Source organism: Nyctibius grandis, chromosome Z, assembly GCF_013368605.1.
Source record: "Nyctibius grandis isolate bNycGra1 chromosome Z, bNycGra1.pri, whole genome shotgun sequence".
NCBI classification, from domain to species: domain Eukaryota; kingdom Metazoa; phylum Chordata; class Aves; order Nyctibiiformes; family Nyctibiidae; genus Nyctibius; species Nyctibius grandis.
This window is the reverse complement of record NC_090695.1, coordinates 22,323,071-22,340,224: the sequence shown is the minus strand read 5'-3', so window position 1 is coordinate 22,340,224 and position 17,154 is coordinate 22,323,071. Positions and strand designations below refer to the sequence as shown.

General features: G+C 35.0%; 1 protein-coding gene across 2 annotated transcripts in view; it reads right to left on the bottom strand.

Moving 5' to 3' along the window:
* NLN (neurolysin) overlaps positions 1-17,154 on the bottom strand; it is a 34,345-nt gene that overhangs the window by 4,868 nt on the left and 12,323 nt on the right. For both annotated transcript variants that reach the window (XM_068422264.1, XM_068422265.1), the window contains exons 4-11: positions 12,820-12,927; positions 11,261-11,363; positions 10,397-10,557; positions 8,844-8,979; positions 6,225-6,591; positions 4,682-4,883; positions 1,473-1,659; positions 334-462 (exon numbers count right to left, since the gene is read on the bottom strand). In XM_068422264.1, the coding sequence (XP_068278365.1) occupies positions 334-462; positions 1,473-1,659; positions 4,682-4,883; positions 6,225-6,591; positions 8,844-8,979; positions 10,397-10,557; positions 11,261-11,363; positions 12,820-12,927 (1,393 nt within the window). The remainder of the gene's footprint in view (positions 1-333; positions 463-1,472; positions 1,660-4,681; positions 4,884-6,224; positions 6,592-8,843; positions 8,980-10,396; positions 10,558-11,260; positions 11,364-12,819; positions 12,928-17,154) is intronic.

Genomic DNA, 17,154 nt, shown 5'->3' with positions numbered 1-17,154 from the left:
ATATTCTGTTGACTACAAAGGAAACTCAATTTCCCATTTTACGCTAGTTGCACATCTAACACAGATGTGACAAAACATCTGAAGTGGTATTCACATCATGTCACTCTAAAATATAACCTGCAAAAAGTTAAGTTTTGTATTTACCTTAATCTTCCTTCAGAAGATATCATTAAGATCACCCCAAGTTTCAAAGTAATTATTTCAGCTTCATAAAGTAGATTCTTTTACAAACAACAACTCGTTTTTTTTTGTATGCCAAACATTATTGGGAAAGCAAGGCATGTTTAATCAAACCGTTTGGATGTGCTGTATAAAAGCTTCATACTGACATACCTGGGGTGGCAGGAATTCCTAGAATCTCCATACAGTATTTCGCGTATTCATCTGCTGGGTCAACAGTTGGCTTTGTATGCAGTGCCTGGTCAACTTTGCTCAAAACAATCTGACGAAGGGTTAAAAGGCCTAATTGGGTAAGAACATTTAGTTAACTAGTATCAAAGTAGCTGGAGTTTCTTTAGCACCTTTAATTCAAAGATCTCAACATGCATCCTAAATATTAGAATTTTAACCATGGAAAAAACTTGGGGTTACATCATTTCCATCTCAATTGCCTCAGTTACAAAAAGTTGAAAGGCGTATTTTTAGTAAAGGAATTGTCATTATAAACTCCATCTTTTCAAATATTACTTTCCTCACAGATCAAAACCAAAATAAAGCAGATATTTTTAAAAGCAAATTTCAGTATTTAAAATCACGTTTTCAGCTGTCTTCACTTCCAGTATACCATTTCACTCAGGGCTTGCACAGATGGTAGTTAAGTACATCTACCCTAAGACATTTCAAAGAACAGCAAGAACTACTGCTGCAGCTGCTGTAGGCTTTTTTGAAGAAGCTACAAGATATGAACCTTTACTCAGAGAAAATGCTTATGTAGCTACAGTGCCTGTACAAGACAGAAGGACAAGGACTTCTTGTTCAGGATAGGGAAGCAGTATGAAGAAAACACCAGTGGCTTAATGACAAATTGTACCATAAATGGGTAAGACTATGATATTGAGGGAGTATATATGATGATACATGTAGAAAATCTGATACTGTATTCATGCACAGTGCCTGGCCTGGCCTATCAGAAAAAAAAAAAAAACCAATAGAAAACCTTCCCTCCTGCCCCCAATTTTAAATAAGCAAAGTTGGTATGAAAAAAAGTCAAACGGAGAGGAATGCAAAGGTATTTTTGTCCTGTGGGTAGCCTGGAAAATCAGAGCTGCTACTGCTCCTGCAAATAGTGGTGTCTGTCATCATAGCCTTTATTAATGGTGGTACCCATGCAAATAAACCCAGAAAGACAGTGCTAAGCGTACACACAGAAGAAACATAATAGGCTTGTTATGTTTGTCTTTAATGTTTTCCAACAATTTTTTAAATGATGTATTTTTATACATATACTGTAGGGAGAGAGGGCAGAGAGATACCTGTATTAGCCAGCCTAGAGGCAGCAAGTTTCTCAAGTAGAGTGTCTCCAACATGGCTCTCATCTTTATAATGTCTTGACATTTGCTGTAGTGGTTCTTTTTCCCACACCCAGTTCTCAAACATTTGTGAAGGTACCTCTACAAAGTCTGTTTCCACATTAGTTCCACTAAACCTAGCAAAATCAGTCTAAAAGGAAAAGCCATTGTATTAAATGAAAATAGAAGCCAGTATTTCTAGCAGAAAATAAACTTTCAGATGCCAAAATTTCATTGTTAATCACAGCAAAAGGAATCACTTGAACAGGTCAATAATAGTAATAAAAAAAAAGAATGTTAAAGAAAAGAGGGCAAAAATTCAGATACAAGACTATTACCAAGCTACAAAATAGATTACTCAGGAGTTATTTACTGCATTCTCTACTGGTGTAAAACAGTACTTCTGTTTTCTTAATATTATTGATTTTTACCTTTATGTTATGACAGCAATAAAACCATTTCCATGCTGTCTTATGACAATGATATAATTTGTAAATTGTTATAAAATTTTGTTATATTACCCCAAAGTAAAATAATAAACTCCAATTATACTCTTATAAAATAGTTTATTGTATGACAGTAACCCCACTGATTCGAAGATTTTACTTCACCAATTTATCCTGTTAAGCTTTGTCCTAACTGTCTTCATTCATAAGGCATATGATTAACATAAAGCACAATTTTTTAAGCGAGTAATACATGGCCTGAAATAAACTAATCCTAGCAACTTTATCCATGAAAGGTCTCCAAATCTGACACTCAATCACTGATAGAAGAATCTTCCTTCTGAAAGCCAAGCACATTAGAGCTTTTTATTTTTTACTTCAGTATCGTCAATCACTTCATGTTTAAAAAGCCTCTCCTAGCTACTAATTTTGAAGAAAAGTTTTGTACAGTTAAAAATCTTCATTAAAATATATTCCAAACCCAAAATATTTCTAAAAAGAAACAGTCACTTTCGAAAGACAGTTGTTCAAATGCCAACAGAAATTATTTGGTCTCACTCCAAACTTGTCCTGTAATAAGTCTACCTCCTCTTGCCAGCACAATTTTATTGTTCTTCCCTTCTCAGTAACATTTTAACAAAACATTTCAAGCGCTAAAAGAAAAAGAGAATTCTCCATTTCCCAAACACCCTAAGAGCTGTAGATATTCTTAGGTTCCATCCTCCATCAGGAAATAGATGCCCACAGGAGTACTGGCTTTTTGAACTTACTTTCTTGTAGGATTACAAAAAAAAACCCCATGTATATTATAGGACATAACATTGAACTGACAGCTATGTCATATACATATATCTTCCTCTCATGTCTTCGGAAGAACAGCAGAAAAGGAGAAAAACATTGCCTTCATTTACACCTGTTGGTTACTCAAATCCATAGTTATAACAGGCTGGCCCTTCTTACTGTACTTGCTGAATAGCAGCTATGAAGAAAAGCTAAGAAGCATCAGCTGGGAATAAATGGTGATTGAAGTGGCTAGAGCAAAAGGCAAGAGGAGTGTAAGAGTTTGTTGGCCTCCAGATATCCTCATTTACGCATACACAACTGCACCACACTAACAATATTAAGACATTTGGTTCAGGTACTTGAATAGCTCTCCTTCCCTAACAGCATAAATGGTTCCCCTCCCTGTCCCCTATCTCACTTTCCAGCAGACCCCCAGTACATTACTAGGAGTATCAGTTTTCAAAAGCTGACCTTTCCCAGCAGCTCACAGATTCCCACCCAGTCCGATCCCCGCATACCCTTTAAATGTCAAGTTTTAACAGGCTTAAACAAATCATCATATGAAACAAGATAGTGCTTTGCACACACAAATCCCAGAGGACAGGATGTTCTTATGTGGGACTAGCAAGTTATTTGCACGTGTGCAAATAACAATTTACATAAATACCACAGCAGTAAGCACAGTAACTATGCACACGGAAACCACCTCAGCAGGGGGAGAGACAACTGGGAAGCAGGCCTCCCTGACCTGTGTGCAATTCCACAACAAGTGAAGTACATATGCATTGGAATTGTTGGCTTAGGCTGCCCCGAAGGGGCTCTGCAACACCCAGGCACGTCCTCATTGGTTATCAAAATGCTGCAGGCAATATTGTACCAACGCTGAATGTGTCTCATTTATAAACTTCTAGGTAGTTTAAAAGAAAGAACAGGTTTTATTTCTCAATTTTTGAGCTCAGATACACCTGTCTTAGGGTGAAGATGATCAAATAATCATTATATTTTTACCTTCAACATGACGCAAAAATATCTAAGCAAGTCTAGGTACTTGTTCTGGAGTTTGCTTGAATGTCATTTGTTTAACTCCGGATTTAATATATGGATTTCAATGACTTCCTTTCTTTATTCTTCAGTCCTAGTCTCCAGGATCAACATCAAGAATTAAAATCTAATGTGTGTCATAGTTCTCTGATTTTATTACTTAGTACTTGTTTATAAAGAAGATGAAAGCAGTGCTACACAAACTCTGGATTTGTAGATAATTATGCGAATTTTTTGGTGAATGAATACTGAGATTTTTCTCTCTCTGAAACAAAATTTTAATCATGCCAATAATAAATTTATCACCTGGTGGAATAAATATTACATGTAAGTAAAAAGGAAACGAGCAATTTTACAACTTTATTGACATCTTGATGCAAAATCTGCAGTTCTTCCTGGTCATTGTGAGAACGCTAGCAAGACCTGTTTTATGCTTTTGATGCCAAGAGTGATAGCTCTCAAGAGTACTAAACGCCAAAATGCTGGAGGTGATCTGGATTCACAAATTATTTGCATTCCTAGGTACAGCAACCTTTTTTTGCTCCTAATATCTAGCATACTACTAGAAGTAATATAAAGCCATCTGACAGTTATAATGGAAGCGACCACTGAGCACATTCTTTACCTTACACATGGATCTGTTCACTTCTCACAGGTACCTGCATGGTGCAAATGCAAAAGTATATGTTCCTATGAAAATGTTTTCATAAGAAGGTGTATCCATTGCTGTAGTTTTAAAGAAAAATTAAAAACAAAAAAAAACCCCAACCTGCCACTTTGAAAAATAACAAAACACCCGCATATGTACTTTACTAAAATTAGAAACCACCAAAATAGACTTATACCTTGCTTTGAGACAGTGGAGAAAGAAATGTCTTACACTGGAACAGAAATATCACTAACCTGTGCACATATCTGATGCATTACATGTCCAAATTCATGAAAGTAAGTCTTTACTTCATCATGTCGCAGCAATGATGGGCAATCTGATGCTGGTTTTGTGAAGTTGGTTACCAGAGCAGCTACAGACATCATTCTGCTGCCATTGGAGAGAAGACAGCCAGGCTGGAGACCAAAGCATGCTGCATGCCCATACTTTCCCTCTCTGTATAAGAAAATATATCAGACACTATCTTCAAACCACAAGCCTGCTCACCAGAATGGCAAAGCCTATTCAAGAACAGGGACAATCAGTCAGTATCTCTTTAAAGCTTTACATAAAGAAATTACATCTTTTCATGACTTCCAAAACTCACTAAGTTTAAGATCCTGTTAAGAGCACAAGGGGAAAAAACCCCAGTACTTGAATCATATCAATTTAAGATTCACAGCAGCATTTACAAGAATCTGATTTTTACTCATATATTGAAAGTATATATACTTGAGATGCCAACGCTATATTAAACTGCTGCTGTAACAGGAACGACTAGGTTCTGTCCTCTGAAGCAGTATTTTTCCTTTCATTACAGGAGACAAAAGAATACAGTTTACTGCATTTTCAGTGTGATCCAAAAGTTTCAAGAAAAATTATATTGAAATTTTTGCCCTAAACCTGACTAGTTAACTGGGTAGTTAAGTCAGAAGGATTTACTAACAAATAGCTTCAGCAATTCACATGATATGCAGAAAGGGGGGAGCAGGGAAACAGGTGAAGGAGATAACCTGTGACTATCTTAAAAAGAACAATTTATGTACTACTATATTGACTAACCTAATTTTCTTAACCCAGAGAAGCCTTAAATCAATTTATATCAAAAAAAGGTATCAGCCAATTAATAAATTGCTAAAAATAATTTAAAAACCCCAAAGAAACAGACACAGTGAAAAAGAACTAAGAATAAATCCTCTCAAAACAGTCTAGTCTCCTGATCTCTGACAGAACACAGATGATGCTGTAAATAGCTACAAAGAGAGCTGCAGAGCTACAGAGATCAACCTGGAAGTGCATTTCAAGATATGCTCAACAGGAATCTGTTCTTGGTCCTGATCTATTTGATATTTTCTTTAGCAGTCTGGACAACAGGGTACAAAATACACAGATAAAGTATAAAGAGGAACTGGGAGAAGTTCCTTGGCAGATAGGAAATATAATTGATCTGAACAGACTGGAGTAACAGTTCAACATAAATGAAAAGTAAAACACAGTATTACAGTTAGAAAAGATAAAAGTTCATAGAGGCAAAAAAATATGGACAACTGACTAGACAGCAATACTACAGAAAATTAACAAAGTAGTAATACTTCATAAACTGAATATAAGCAAGAAATGTGGTAGCACTGCAAAAAAAAAAGTGTGAACAATCTGCAGAGGACAACTTAATGAACACAGTAATAGTCTTGTCAGTGGGACAAATACTTCCAAATGCATTTAATTTCAAGCGCGCCAGCAACCCACTAAGACCAATTCCATTTCAAACACATAAGTAAAACACTAAGCCATAGTTACCTGGGGTAAAGGTCCAAATAGAACTGCCCTAGCATTTCTCCTGTTGAATTATCCTTTACTGTATAAAGAGTAATGCTGTCGTGCCAAACATGAGCACTTTCTACTTGCTCAAATTCAAGTCCCAGCAGCTGCTGGTAAATATTCAGTAAGCCTTCTGTAACAGCCTCAATTGGGAAGTATTCCTTCAGCTTTTCTTGATCTATGGAATACTTCAGCTCTTCTGTTTTGTTCATATAATAATGAAGATCCCATGCATTGATTCTTCCATCATAATCAAAGTTTCTTTCTTTACAGTCCTTTTTCTTCAAATCTAGAATGAATTCTCTTTCTTCCTCGGCCAATGGCTTTAGCTTCTTACTCAAATCATCTGAAACAAAGATTGCCTTGGAATCAGCTTCTGTGTTCCTTACTATAATGTGTATTCCTATAAAATACACTCATAACTTTAAGCACATGTCCCAAGAGTGGATGCTAGAGTCTTCCATTTGTTGACTAACAGCAAGCAAACTGTCTGCTTCCTTTTCTTAATGAGTTTTAATTGCAGGCATGCTATAAATAATATAGGAGTCCACATAGGCACAGCAGTACTGTGAAGGGTTTTGGCAAATTTAGACTTTTTCAAAGACATCAGAAATGGAAAGTAACACTAGACACTTCCTTGAAGCCTTTGATTTTATCTCATGTAATCTTAGTTGTCTTGATGTGTTTCTGCAGAAACAGCCAAAGACTACAACTACTATTAGTTACTGCAAGTGCAACACAAAATTCAAACACTACTTTTTCTTCCAAGACTTTTCAAAACAGATTATGACCTACTTCTAGCTAAAGTCCTATAAAAGAACAAGAGACTAAAAAGTTCTTGCCTATACAATGGGTAGCTTCTAGGCTACCGAAGCCACCAGATATTAATCTCTATGATCCTAATTTCTTCCAATACAGCTTTTCTTGGACAAGAAAGGGTCATAGCACTATGAATCCAATATATTGAATATAAAATATTTAAGCTTACTGAAACTCCCATAAAGTACATACTGTACTTATTCTTCTGTAAGAATTTCTGAACTACCAGACACTTTTTTCTTCCTTAAGAATTCAGGTTAATGTTCACTATTGCTATCTAGAGTGTAAAATTTAGGAATTGTCACTCCTGTTTCTAGGTAGGCTGTAAGGCACTATATGCATTTACATGACTGAAATACTGTTTGAAGCTCATATTATGCTAAACTTAGAATATGTCATAGGACAGAATGCTTTTCTTCCTACCCATAAGATCGGCTTATGAACATTGATTTAAAATATGAATATACACAAACAAAGCAGAGCAAATCATACTGTCATGCTTGTAGCTGGGGATATATCAAAAGAACTAGATTAAAGCTGACAATTAATTTGATGAACATCCTCCCTCTACGAGAATTACCGTGAAACATTATATTTCTGAATAGAAAAGTGTATGAACTCATACTCTAAAAAGTTAGTCACAACAATAACTGCTAAATTATGAGGTGTGTCAGCTTCAAAACAAATGAAAAAACACAGTCTTATATAAGCCCATTTAGAATTACAAAAATATAACGTATAGAAAAAAATCCAAACAATTTTAAGTACACTTAAAAAATCAGATAATTCTAACATTTAATTATAAACTAAAATTAAGTGTAAGTTCATTGACAAATATACAGATAATTGGTATTGCCAAGTATGGAGCTGAGTTCACATCATAACAGCAGAAATGTGACAGAATTACAAGTGAAGGAAGAGGTACCTTTGAATCTCTTTACTGATGTATAAACACAAAAAACCCACTTCTATCAAACAGACTTTATTGCTGTACTAAATTATTTTTGGGGGTTTATTTATACAATATATCAACATACAATCCTAAGTGGTGTTAGGACACATTAATAAAGGAAGAGGTACTATTCTGTGGAACTATGTAATTCCAGAAAGTAGAGGTTAACTCTATGCACAAGAGCAGGCCCACTAAGGTCAATAGACTACAAATCTGTAAACTGCTCAGTTTAAAATTTTCAAGATATCTGTTTTCAGATCAAATTCCATTAGAGCACTTTTGAATTCCAGATTTAATCTATCATTCCAGATTTAATTTTTTAATTCAGGTCATGGAAGTTGCATCATCACATACTGTAATCTTTCATTATACTTAATGCTGTTATATCAGAAAAAGACACTAAGGCTACAGAGGCACAAAAATTTGCAGCTAACCTTAGGGAATTAAAAGCTGCAACTGTGATGCAGCTGCTTGAACTGATAAAATTGCTTAGGCTGCACATGTTATTCTGGTTCTAAATTAGGATAACTGCATTTTGGGGCAGAGAAAGACATAACTGCTTGCCTATATTGGCTGCCACAAAGCAGTTATTTTGAGATTTTTGCCTTGTGCTTCCCAGTTTTGAAGCAATTGCATTTGTACAGCTATGGTCTAAAAAAAAAACAAAAAAAAAACGAACCATACGCCAGAACAGAGGCAACAGAGAGTTCCTTTTCTATCTAAACATGATGGACACTGTGACCCAATTACGTATTTAAATTTATCTTGGCGGAGGAGTTATGTTGCCACACCAAATATAAAAGTATTGTTTACAAATAAGAACAAACCTAAGAAGGCTGTTACGTTATCTGTGCTTTTTGCAGTGTTTTCCTCCAGGACAAAGTTGGCATGTGTATTATAACCAAGAAGCTCTGCTACTTTCGCCCTTAGTGGGAGCAATTGCTGAAGAATTTTTGTGTTCTCCTAAAAAGGAAAGGAGGCAAATTTGTAAAGTGAAGCCAGAGAACGCATGTTATCAAAACAATTATCTAAATAATATCTATAATCATAAGAAACAGCAAACATTTAAAATTAAACACTTTAAGACATAAATACAGAATAATATAAGTTTAGCTAGATTCTTTTATTTTTTTGTCACAGCATTTGATTGCAGGTAGCTAGTTTTCTAGTCAATCTGAGTCATTACTCTCCCTATTATAATTTAGCTGTTTTAATTAATCAAAAGATATACCATTTCCTTTTAGGATAATAACAAATCTGTGACTGTTGCAAAGAGTTTATTTCCTTTATGAATCATTTAAATGCGAAACATAACAGGGAAATGGCTGACAGCATGCTTAATTGCTTGTTAGTGGTGAAGCCGGACAGCAAAGCTACTGTGACACATTCAAAGCTTGTTTGCAAATTTCCCTCTTTTGCCACTCTGACAACAGCAGTCAGAGAAAGAGATCTGAAACACAAAAACCTCAGGCCCTGACCTAAATGTGGTGGAGGACCTTGAGAAGTTGAAAATGTAACTGTGTTGACCACCAGTTCTGGAAAAGTGAAATTTCTCAGGGGAAAACCTTTTTTTCAAGCACTAGGTTCAAAGATTGTCCCACAGTTTTAACAGCAAATACCTTTAAGTGTGCTGACTTGCAGAGTGTACAGTTCTTGGTGCCATTTTATCTTATCTTGTACTCTTCACACTTCCTAGCACTTCAAGTATAAAAGCTCAACTCTGCCATTGTTCTCTAATGAATGGTTGGTACAACTGCCTGAATGACACTTCTTCTCTCCTTTCTATCCTTTTAATTATTTTTGTACCTGTCTAGGTAACTGGTCTCAGCAGTATCAAATTATTTGTGAAATTCTTTCTTCTTCTTATAAGGCATGTTTCCAGCTATTTTTCAGATAATTAAATGAATCTTTTATAAAAATTAGGGTTTTTTAACATCTAATTAAAATTCTCATCAATATGTAATGCATTCATTTCACATTTAATCACCTGTGTTTCATAATTAAAATGTGTGCTTAAATAACCCCTCTCATTCTGAAGAATCCTAAAGTACTATAGAAGCTACAGACATCCTTCTCTGGGAGGGAAATGCCAGTAAGCAGCTGCAGAACACTGTAGGGAAATTTGGCGAAAGATCAAAATTCTACGTCTATTTACAGCAGCACTGAAACTTTAAGATATGTACACACACAGGTGGATCATCAACTTCTAAGGTCTTCAGACATTAGAATAAACTGGAGCAAGGAACTGTTAAAGATCACACAGATAAGTTTTGATTTCATATTACTAGATAATATATAGAACTCAAATCTAACATTTTAATATCTAGCTCCATTTTTAAACTCTGTAATTACCCTGTAGAACAGTCAGTGTATGACTTACCTCTTTGCACCTCGAGTTAAAGGCAGATTCCATTTTTCTCCTAGTTTCTGAAATGCAGCACTTCTTCATGACAGGAAAATAGTGGGGATACTTTAAAGTAATTTTATATTTGTCTTCCTCAGTCTTCTCTAAACTCTCAACAAAGTCATCAGGAAGGCCTTCTATAGAACACAATTTAATAAACAACGTTCACCAGAATTACCTACTCTCCTCTCTTTTTGTGAGATTGTTGCATTTGTTTTGCTGCATCAGAAATCTCTATGAAAATATAACCCCTCTTTTTCAACTATTTGCTAAAACTTTTTCAAATCACAACCATGCAAAATAAAAATTGGAAACTCTTGTGAGCAAAAGAGAAATATAGGTAAGGCTACCAGGTAAAAACTGAATGAGACATTAAAAAAACCTCTGGTATTATTAAAGCACATTTTATGCCCTGCCTTTCAGAAAATGCATCCCCAAATTCTCTGTCACATGCAATCTCTAGATCAGTTTAAATGATTAAAGTAGCTAAAATACATTGGAGGACAGAAAAGTTTTTCCAATGATTGCAATGAATATAATACACAGGGGATAGCCTGATGGTGAACTGACAAAAGAAGCAGAGAAAAGTAAAGTTATGGAAAAAAAGTAGGATAGATATGCAAACGATGCAAGGCAAACACTTCAAGGAGCGCAAATATATGATGAGATCATAAACACCTGCAAAGGGTAATTCTAAACTGACTTTGGGAAAGATTAAAAAGGAAACAGAGAAGACTGGAAAACAGTCAGAATTTCACTTGATCATTCACTGGGCCAAAAACGATTACTCCAGTAAAACTGGAAAGTTGAAGAAATGGAAAGAGCAAGAATACTACTCACCAAGTTCTTTCTTAGAAAATACAAGAAATGTGTTTTCCTCATTCAGGTTTTTGTTGAAGTCTATACACAGCTCACTCAATTTTTTCTTCATTGTCTTTATTTCCTGTAGCGGGTATAAACTGAACTTAGTGGAAAAACAAAAATCAAACTTGGCAATTAATATCCTCCACATGAATAGCATTTCACTTCTTCCAGTTAGGCTCTCTGCTAGCTGACAGTCAATACCATCACCGAGCAAGTAACACACTGCAGGTAGCATCATACTTCACCCTCCCTCAGCCTCCCTTTTATCTTTATTGTTGCCAATGAACCCTGGGTCAGGCCTATTGCTCTGACAACATTTCAAATGTGTTCTCAACTCAGAGGGGACTGAATACATAAAATATGTTCTCTGAACAGCATGATATGCTTATTTTCTTTTATTTGAATAGCCTAAATTACAATTTAAAGTGTAAAAATATCCACTAAAATCCATGAAAATCAAGAGAGTAAAAACGCAATCTATCAAAAACACTCCTTTGGAATTGTACAGGTATGACAAAAAGAACAGAATACCCACACAAGACAAGACCATTTCAAAAACTTTTAAAAATCCTGATATTCACCCATCTGAAACATTTTCTAATGTATCTCATAGCAGGTCTCTACCCCTTACTGTCAAGGGGTACATAAACACAGTAGTTGCCAGTAGAAGGATACACACTAAATGCAAAACTTGGCAGAGACTATCATTAGTCAAGTTTTTACTTAAATGTAATTTAACTATTGTCTCCTTATAAAGTATTTCAAAATTCCTTTAGAGGCATCAGTTGCCCTTAAGCAATGCAAATACACATGAAACTGTTCCCACTAACTGAAGGATGTGGATGAAGAATAATTGTTTTCTACAAAGGGTAAAGTCTATTCAAGAGTCACAAATTGAGATTGTTATACAACATCACTCAGAATTTAAAGAGTTCAGTGTCTCAGATGTTGACATTTTTACTTCATGATTTTCAGAAGTGACAAGTGCTTTTATATGCTTGAGTAAATCCTCCCTTAATGAAGCCAAAATTCTCAGTGCTCCCTTTAAGCCACCTCAAGTTTTTTTAGTCAAATACTAAAATCTTGGACACCTTTTACAACATTGGTTAATAACTGAAATTAAAGTAGCTGTGTCATTGTAACAATTATACATACTTCTGAAGCTTGGACTCACAAATAACATTTTTGAGAGGTCTCTTGGCTAGGAATCTATCTAATCCAGGCATTCTCTGTAATCAGAATTTATAACAAAACGCTTCCAGACAGGCTTCTTTTACTCTGGAAGGCTAAGAGAGGTGATGCATACCATCTGTATCCACTGAGTACCATGGGTGTCTAACAGATTAATTCAAAAACCTTATGGTGATTGAAGTTTAACAGATGGATCTGAAACTAAGAACAGTTAAGATTAGAGCAGTAATTAAGCAGGTCCAAAAGCACAAAGTTCAAATATATGCTTAGTACATCTACACAACCAATTTCATCCCCTCAACAGTTTGTCACCTTTGCTTTATAAACTAATAGTCCATATTTACGTTCTGCACTTCTTTAGAAAGATGGAGTCCATTTCTTTTTCCCACTTGAACTGACTTCTCTAGATATCGCTTTGTTTCAGGCTTCACATTTTCAAGATTGCAGGTTTGCTGAAATGACAGTATAGAATAATTGCATTTACAACATGATGTAAGAAACATACTAAGCATTAGAAGAGTCTGAACAGAGTTGTTCTTTAGAACACCACCGTAGTAAAAAAAGGAACATCCTGGATTTTAGTGTGAAGGACATTCCAAAAACAGTTACCTTATACAACAGTATTCTTATATTGATGTAGCATGGTTTTAAAATAATTTTCTTTTACCGAGTATCTCAGCACATTTACATGCTGTCATAATGGCATGCCCTTTTAGTTTATAGTACAGTGCACTTAAGCTTTTTCTGTGGGGATAGTTTTCTTACACATACTTGAAGAAAATGAGTGCTATAAGGTTACACTGTACCTTAAAACTTAGAGGGATTAAAAAAAAAAACCCAAAAGATTAAATGTGTCACTGAAGCTTATCAGATGGCATAAAATTTGAGCATATACACCTTCTCTTTCAGAACATATTAATCAGTGACAACAAATAAAACAGTTTTTCTATGTTTGGTTATGCCATTACGAAGATTCTTGAATGGTTATTTCGTAAAGCAACTAACATTAAGAGACAAGGTTGTAACAGAACATGGATCAGTCTTGTGAGAGTCTTCCTTCAGACTGACTGCAGCATAACCGTTTAATTCAGAAACCTGCTATTTTGTCCTAAATTGAAAATAATGCTGCACGGATTCCAATTTTATCTTCCCTCATCTAAAAGTGAATATTTAATAAATAGTTTTTAATAAATATTTAATAATAATAAATGATTTAATAAATAATTTAATAAAACTAATTTTAAAAAAAGTATTAACTTATAGTCCTTGTTAAAAAGGACACGCTCTATTTAAGTTCACCTTCAAATATGAAGCTGTTGGAATTAGCTCTGACTTGTAACAACTCTTTCATCAGCTTACCTACACACAATTAACTCTTGACTAGCACCTCTGAAAAGTAAGGATGTTGAAACATGCAAATTTTATGAAAGAGTTACGCAACTGTGTACAGCTGTCAACTAATGACCTGCCAGTGCAAATGACCTCTCTTCCCTAAGCAGAAAAAATAAGACACAGGAACCTAGTTGTATTCCAAGAGAAAATAAATAAGAAAAAACCCTCTGAAACAGATATTTTCCCAACTGCCATTTAAAAATAATCCACACAACAATATATAAGCAATGTCTACTCCCACCACTGCCCTGCATATGGGATTAAAAAATTAGTGGAAATTGGTTTTTAGAATGATGAAAGAGCTTAGAATGGTTTAGCTTTGTTTTTACTCTGCAAAGAGTCACAAGTCCTAGTAGAATTACGCTACAGCAGGACGGCTAAGCATTAGTACAACTGTGCCTAAAACTCTTAAGCGTATACCAATAGTCTATATGCAAGAATTTCTAAGTCCAGTGAAAAAAATTACAATAATCACCTCACTTTGTGATAAACTAACTTTTCTGAAGGAATAGGCAGATTCAAGTTAGTTTACCAATACTGTCATATGATGAATATTTTTTCTTTTTAATACTATCTGTTTATAGGTAATTTTTAAAAGAATCCGTAGACTCACAAAAGGATGATCTAATTATTATAGGTCACCACACAGCTAAAGTCAATTATGATTGAGCCATGTGATTGCATGGTGTACCCTTCACCTGGCTATGATTTTTTTGCAGCACTCAGCCATCACTTTTTTTGTTGTTGTTTTTAAATAAAAGGATATAAATGGTGGAAATCTCCTTTTGGGAGGAAAGTAAGTGAAGAAAATCATGCCCTCTGTTCTCTCCAAGTCAGACCTCATATCTCCATCTTGATTTGTGATAAATGCATAAGGCAAGCCACACAGAATATTTCCCAACACAAAGACAAAAAGAACGCTATTACCCTAATCCCTATGACACTCAGGCTTCCTGCTCTGCTTCTGGCAAAGAATACTCCCTGAAATTCTGCAGCTTCATGAAGATCTTTATGCTACCAAGCACTGCATCTAGAAATGTCAATGCTGTGATATTTGAGTACAAAAATATTTGTAACAATCAGAACTTTCACATATTGTTTTTGCACAGGACAACCCACAATTCCAGAGTTCTTTTTTTCTGACCTAAGACTAGGGTGATAGAAAAAGCATGACTTCAAAATGATAGAGGTGAAAAATGCAGATACTGCCCCTACATTAACATTTATATTGTGCTAACTGTGCTGCAACACTCAAAAATAGAAAGGCTGAGAAAAACATGGACTACTCTATATTATTATCTCTATAAAAAGACACTGCTTTATTACAGTGGCAGTTAAGGACAGAGGACTGTGAAACATCTCATTGAGTTATTTAGGCACTGTGAGGGATCTCCCAGTCCCTCCATTAGGCATATGGAACTGTAAGACTCATGAAAATCTCCTGGACCCAAACCTAGCAAAGATTTTGGGCAGAAGAAGGGAATTCACAAACACTAATTTTAGGCCGTTAAAGCCAGTGAATACTGGCTCCTTCTAAAGCTAAGAGAGAGAAAGATTCTTTTGGGGAAAAGGAGAGAAAACTAAGGTAGCGTTCTTCATCCTTCTCTTGATGACTATACATCTCTCCATATACTTCAAAAGAAAGAAATGTTAAATAGCTTCTAGTCTTAATATTAGCCTTTGTGAAGTTTATCTGTATCACAGGCATGCTTAAGATAAGGATAATACACATTCAAATAAGTGAATGTATAAACCCTCACAGGCACAGGAACCAAGGATGCTCTGTGGTCATCTCTGAACTTTGGTCTGATCAGGATGGTCTATGTCATCCTGTGTTTCTTTGATGAACAATTTCCACAACAGAACTGCTAACTTTGAATATACTACACACATGAAATTTTGGAACTTCCGAGAAGTTTTAGAATGGTCACGGTTGATGATTTTATATACCATTTCATACTTGTTTTGGACAACCACGCTACCTTATTCAATGAAGAAATCTTCAGGCAGAATAAGAAACAAAACCTACCTAGAATATCATGAACAAAAACTGCAGCAGCTGTTTACATCAGGCTGAGTTTCCTGAGGGCATGTGTGTGGAGAAGATTGGCAACATTCTTAAGCATGCCTCTGCTAGCCAACATGTGCAGATGTTAGGAGTAATAAAATTTAAAATGATAGTTTCACTACCAAATTCACCTTTAGTCCAAGTTTCTGACTCCAAAATAAAAGTTTTCTAAAGAATAACATCTGGAGCATATTCAACAACATAAATTTATGCAGAATTTTTTTCCCCTAATGTGCAGGGAAAAGAGAGAGACTAGGTTATTTTCAGGGTTTTTTTAAAATTAAAACAAAAACCTTAACAGTTCTTAAATAAAGCAGAATTTAGAAAGAATACTAAACAGTTGTTAACTTAGAAAAGTTTAGTCCTTGTTAAAGGGAGCAAAAACATTCAAGATGTCACTGAGACTAAGCAGATTTACTCATCTTTTAGTGGACTGACTTATAAATAACATGGGAGTGTGAAGGCCCTCATTCTCCTTACTGCATTTTTATCCAGCCCCTGTATGGGATCATGAAACCGAATTCATATACCTGGACTATGGTATATGGCCTCAGTGAGGCCATGAAAAACCTGATTTAATAAAAATGTTTTACTGGCTCACTTAAACTGTTAAAACGATTTCAGCAAAACATTTCTGTTTGTGGAGGTCCTTTTTTTTTTTAATGTGTTCCTGGAACCTGACTTTCCAACTAAGAGTTTCTAACTCTTAAAGAAGACATTAGAAATTTACCAAAAATTAGCAAGATCTTTGTGATTTGGAAATAGCAAGACTTGATCAGTCTGGCACTATTGGCAATTTCACATCTGTTCTACAGCAAAAACTGCTACTATTTTCACAGTTATTATGAAGTTGATAAGTACTCCAGAGGTTGCACCTCTGGAAAACTAATACTAAAACATGCTTGCATGCTGCAGTTAAGGCAAGAAAAATCTCTAAAAAAAATTTAATGGAGATTTAAGCAACTGTTATAAAAGTTTATTATTTAAGTAAGTTTATTATTTAAGTAAGTATAAAAGTTTGTTATTTAAGTAACTGTTATAAAAGCCAAATATTGCTGCAAAGGAAGATGAAGTAGGAAAGCACCAAATGAAAAAGATTTTTAAAAAAAGATCGTAAGAAAGTAATACTAGCAAATAACAGTTTTCACTAGCTACTATCAGAAATTCCTGTAAATTAAAAATAGATAGATACACAGATATGGCAGATTAGCCCTAAATG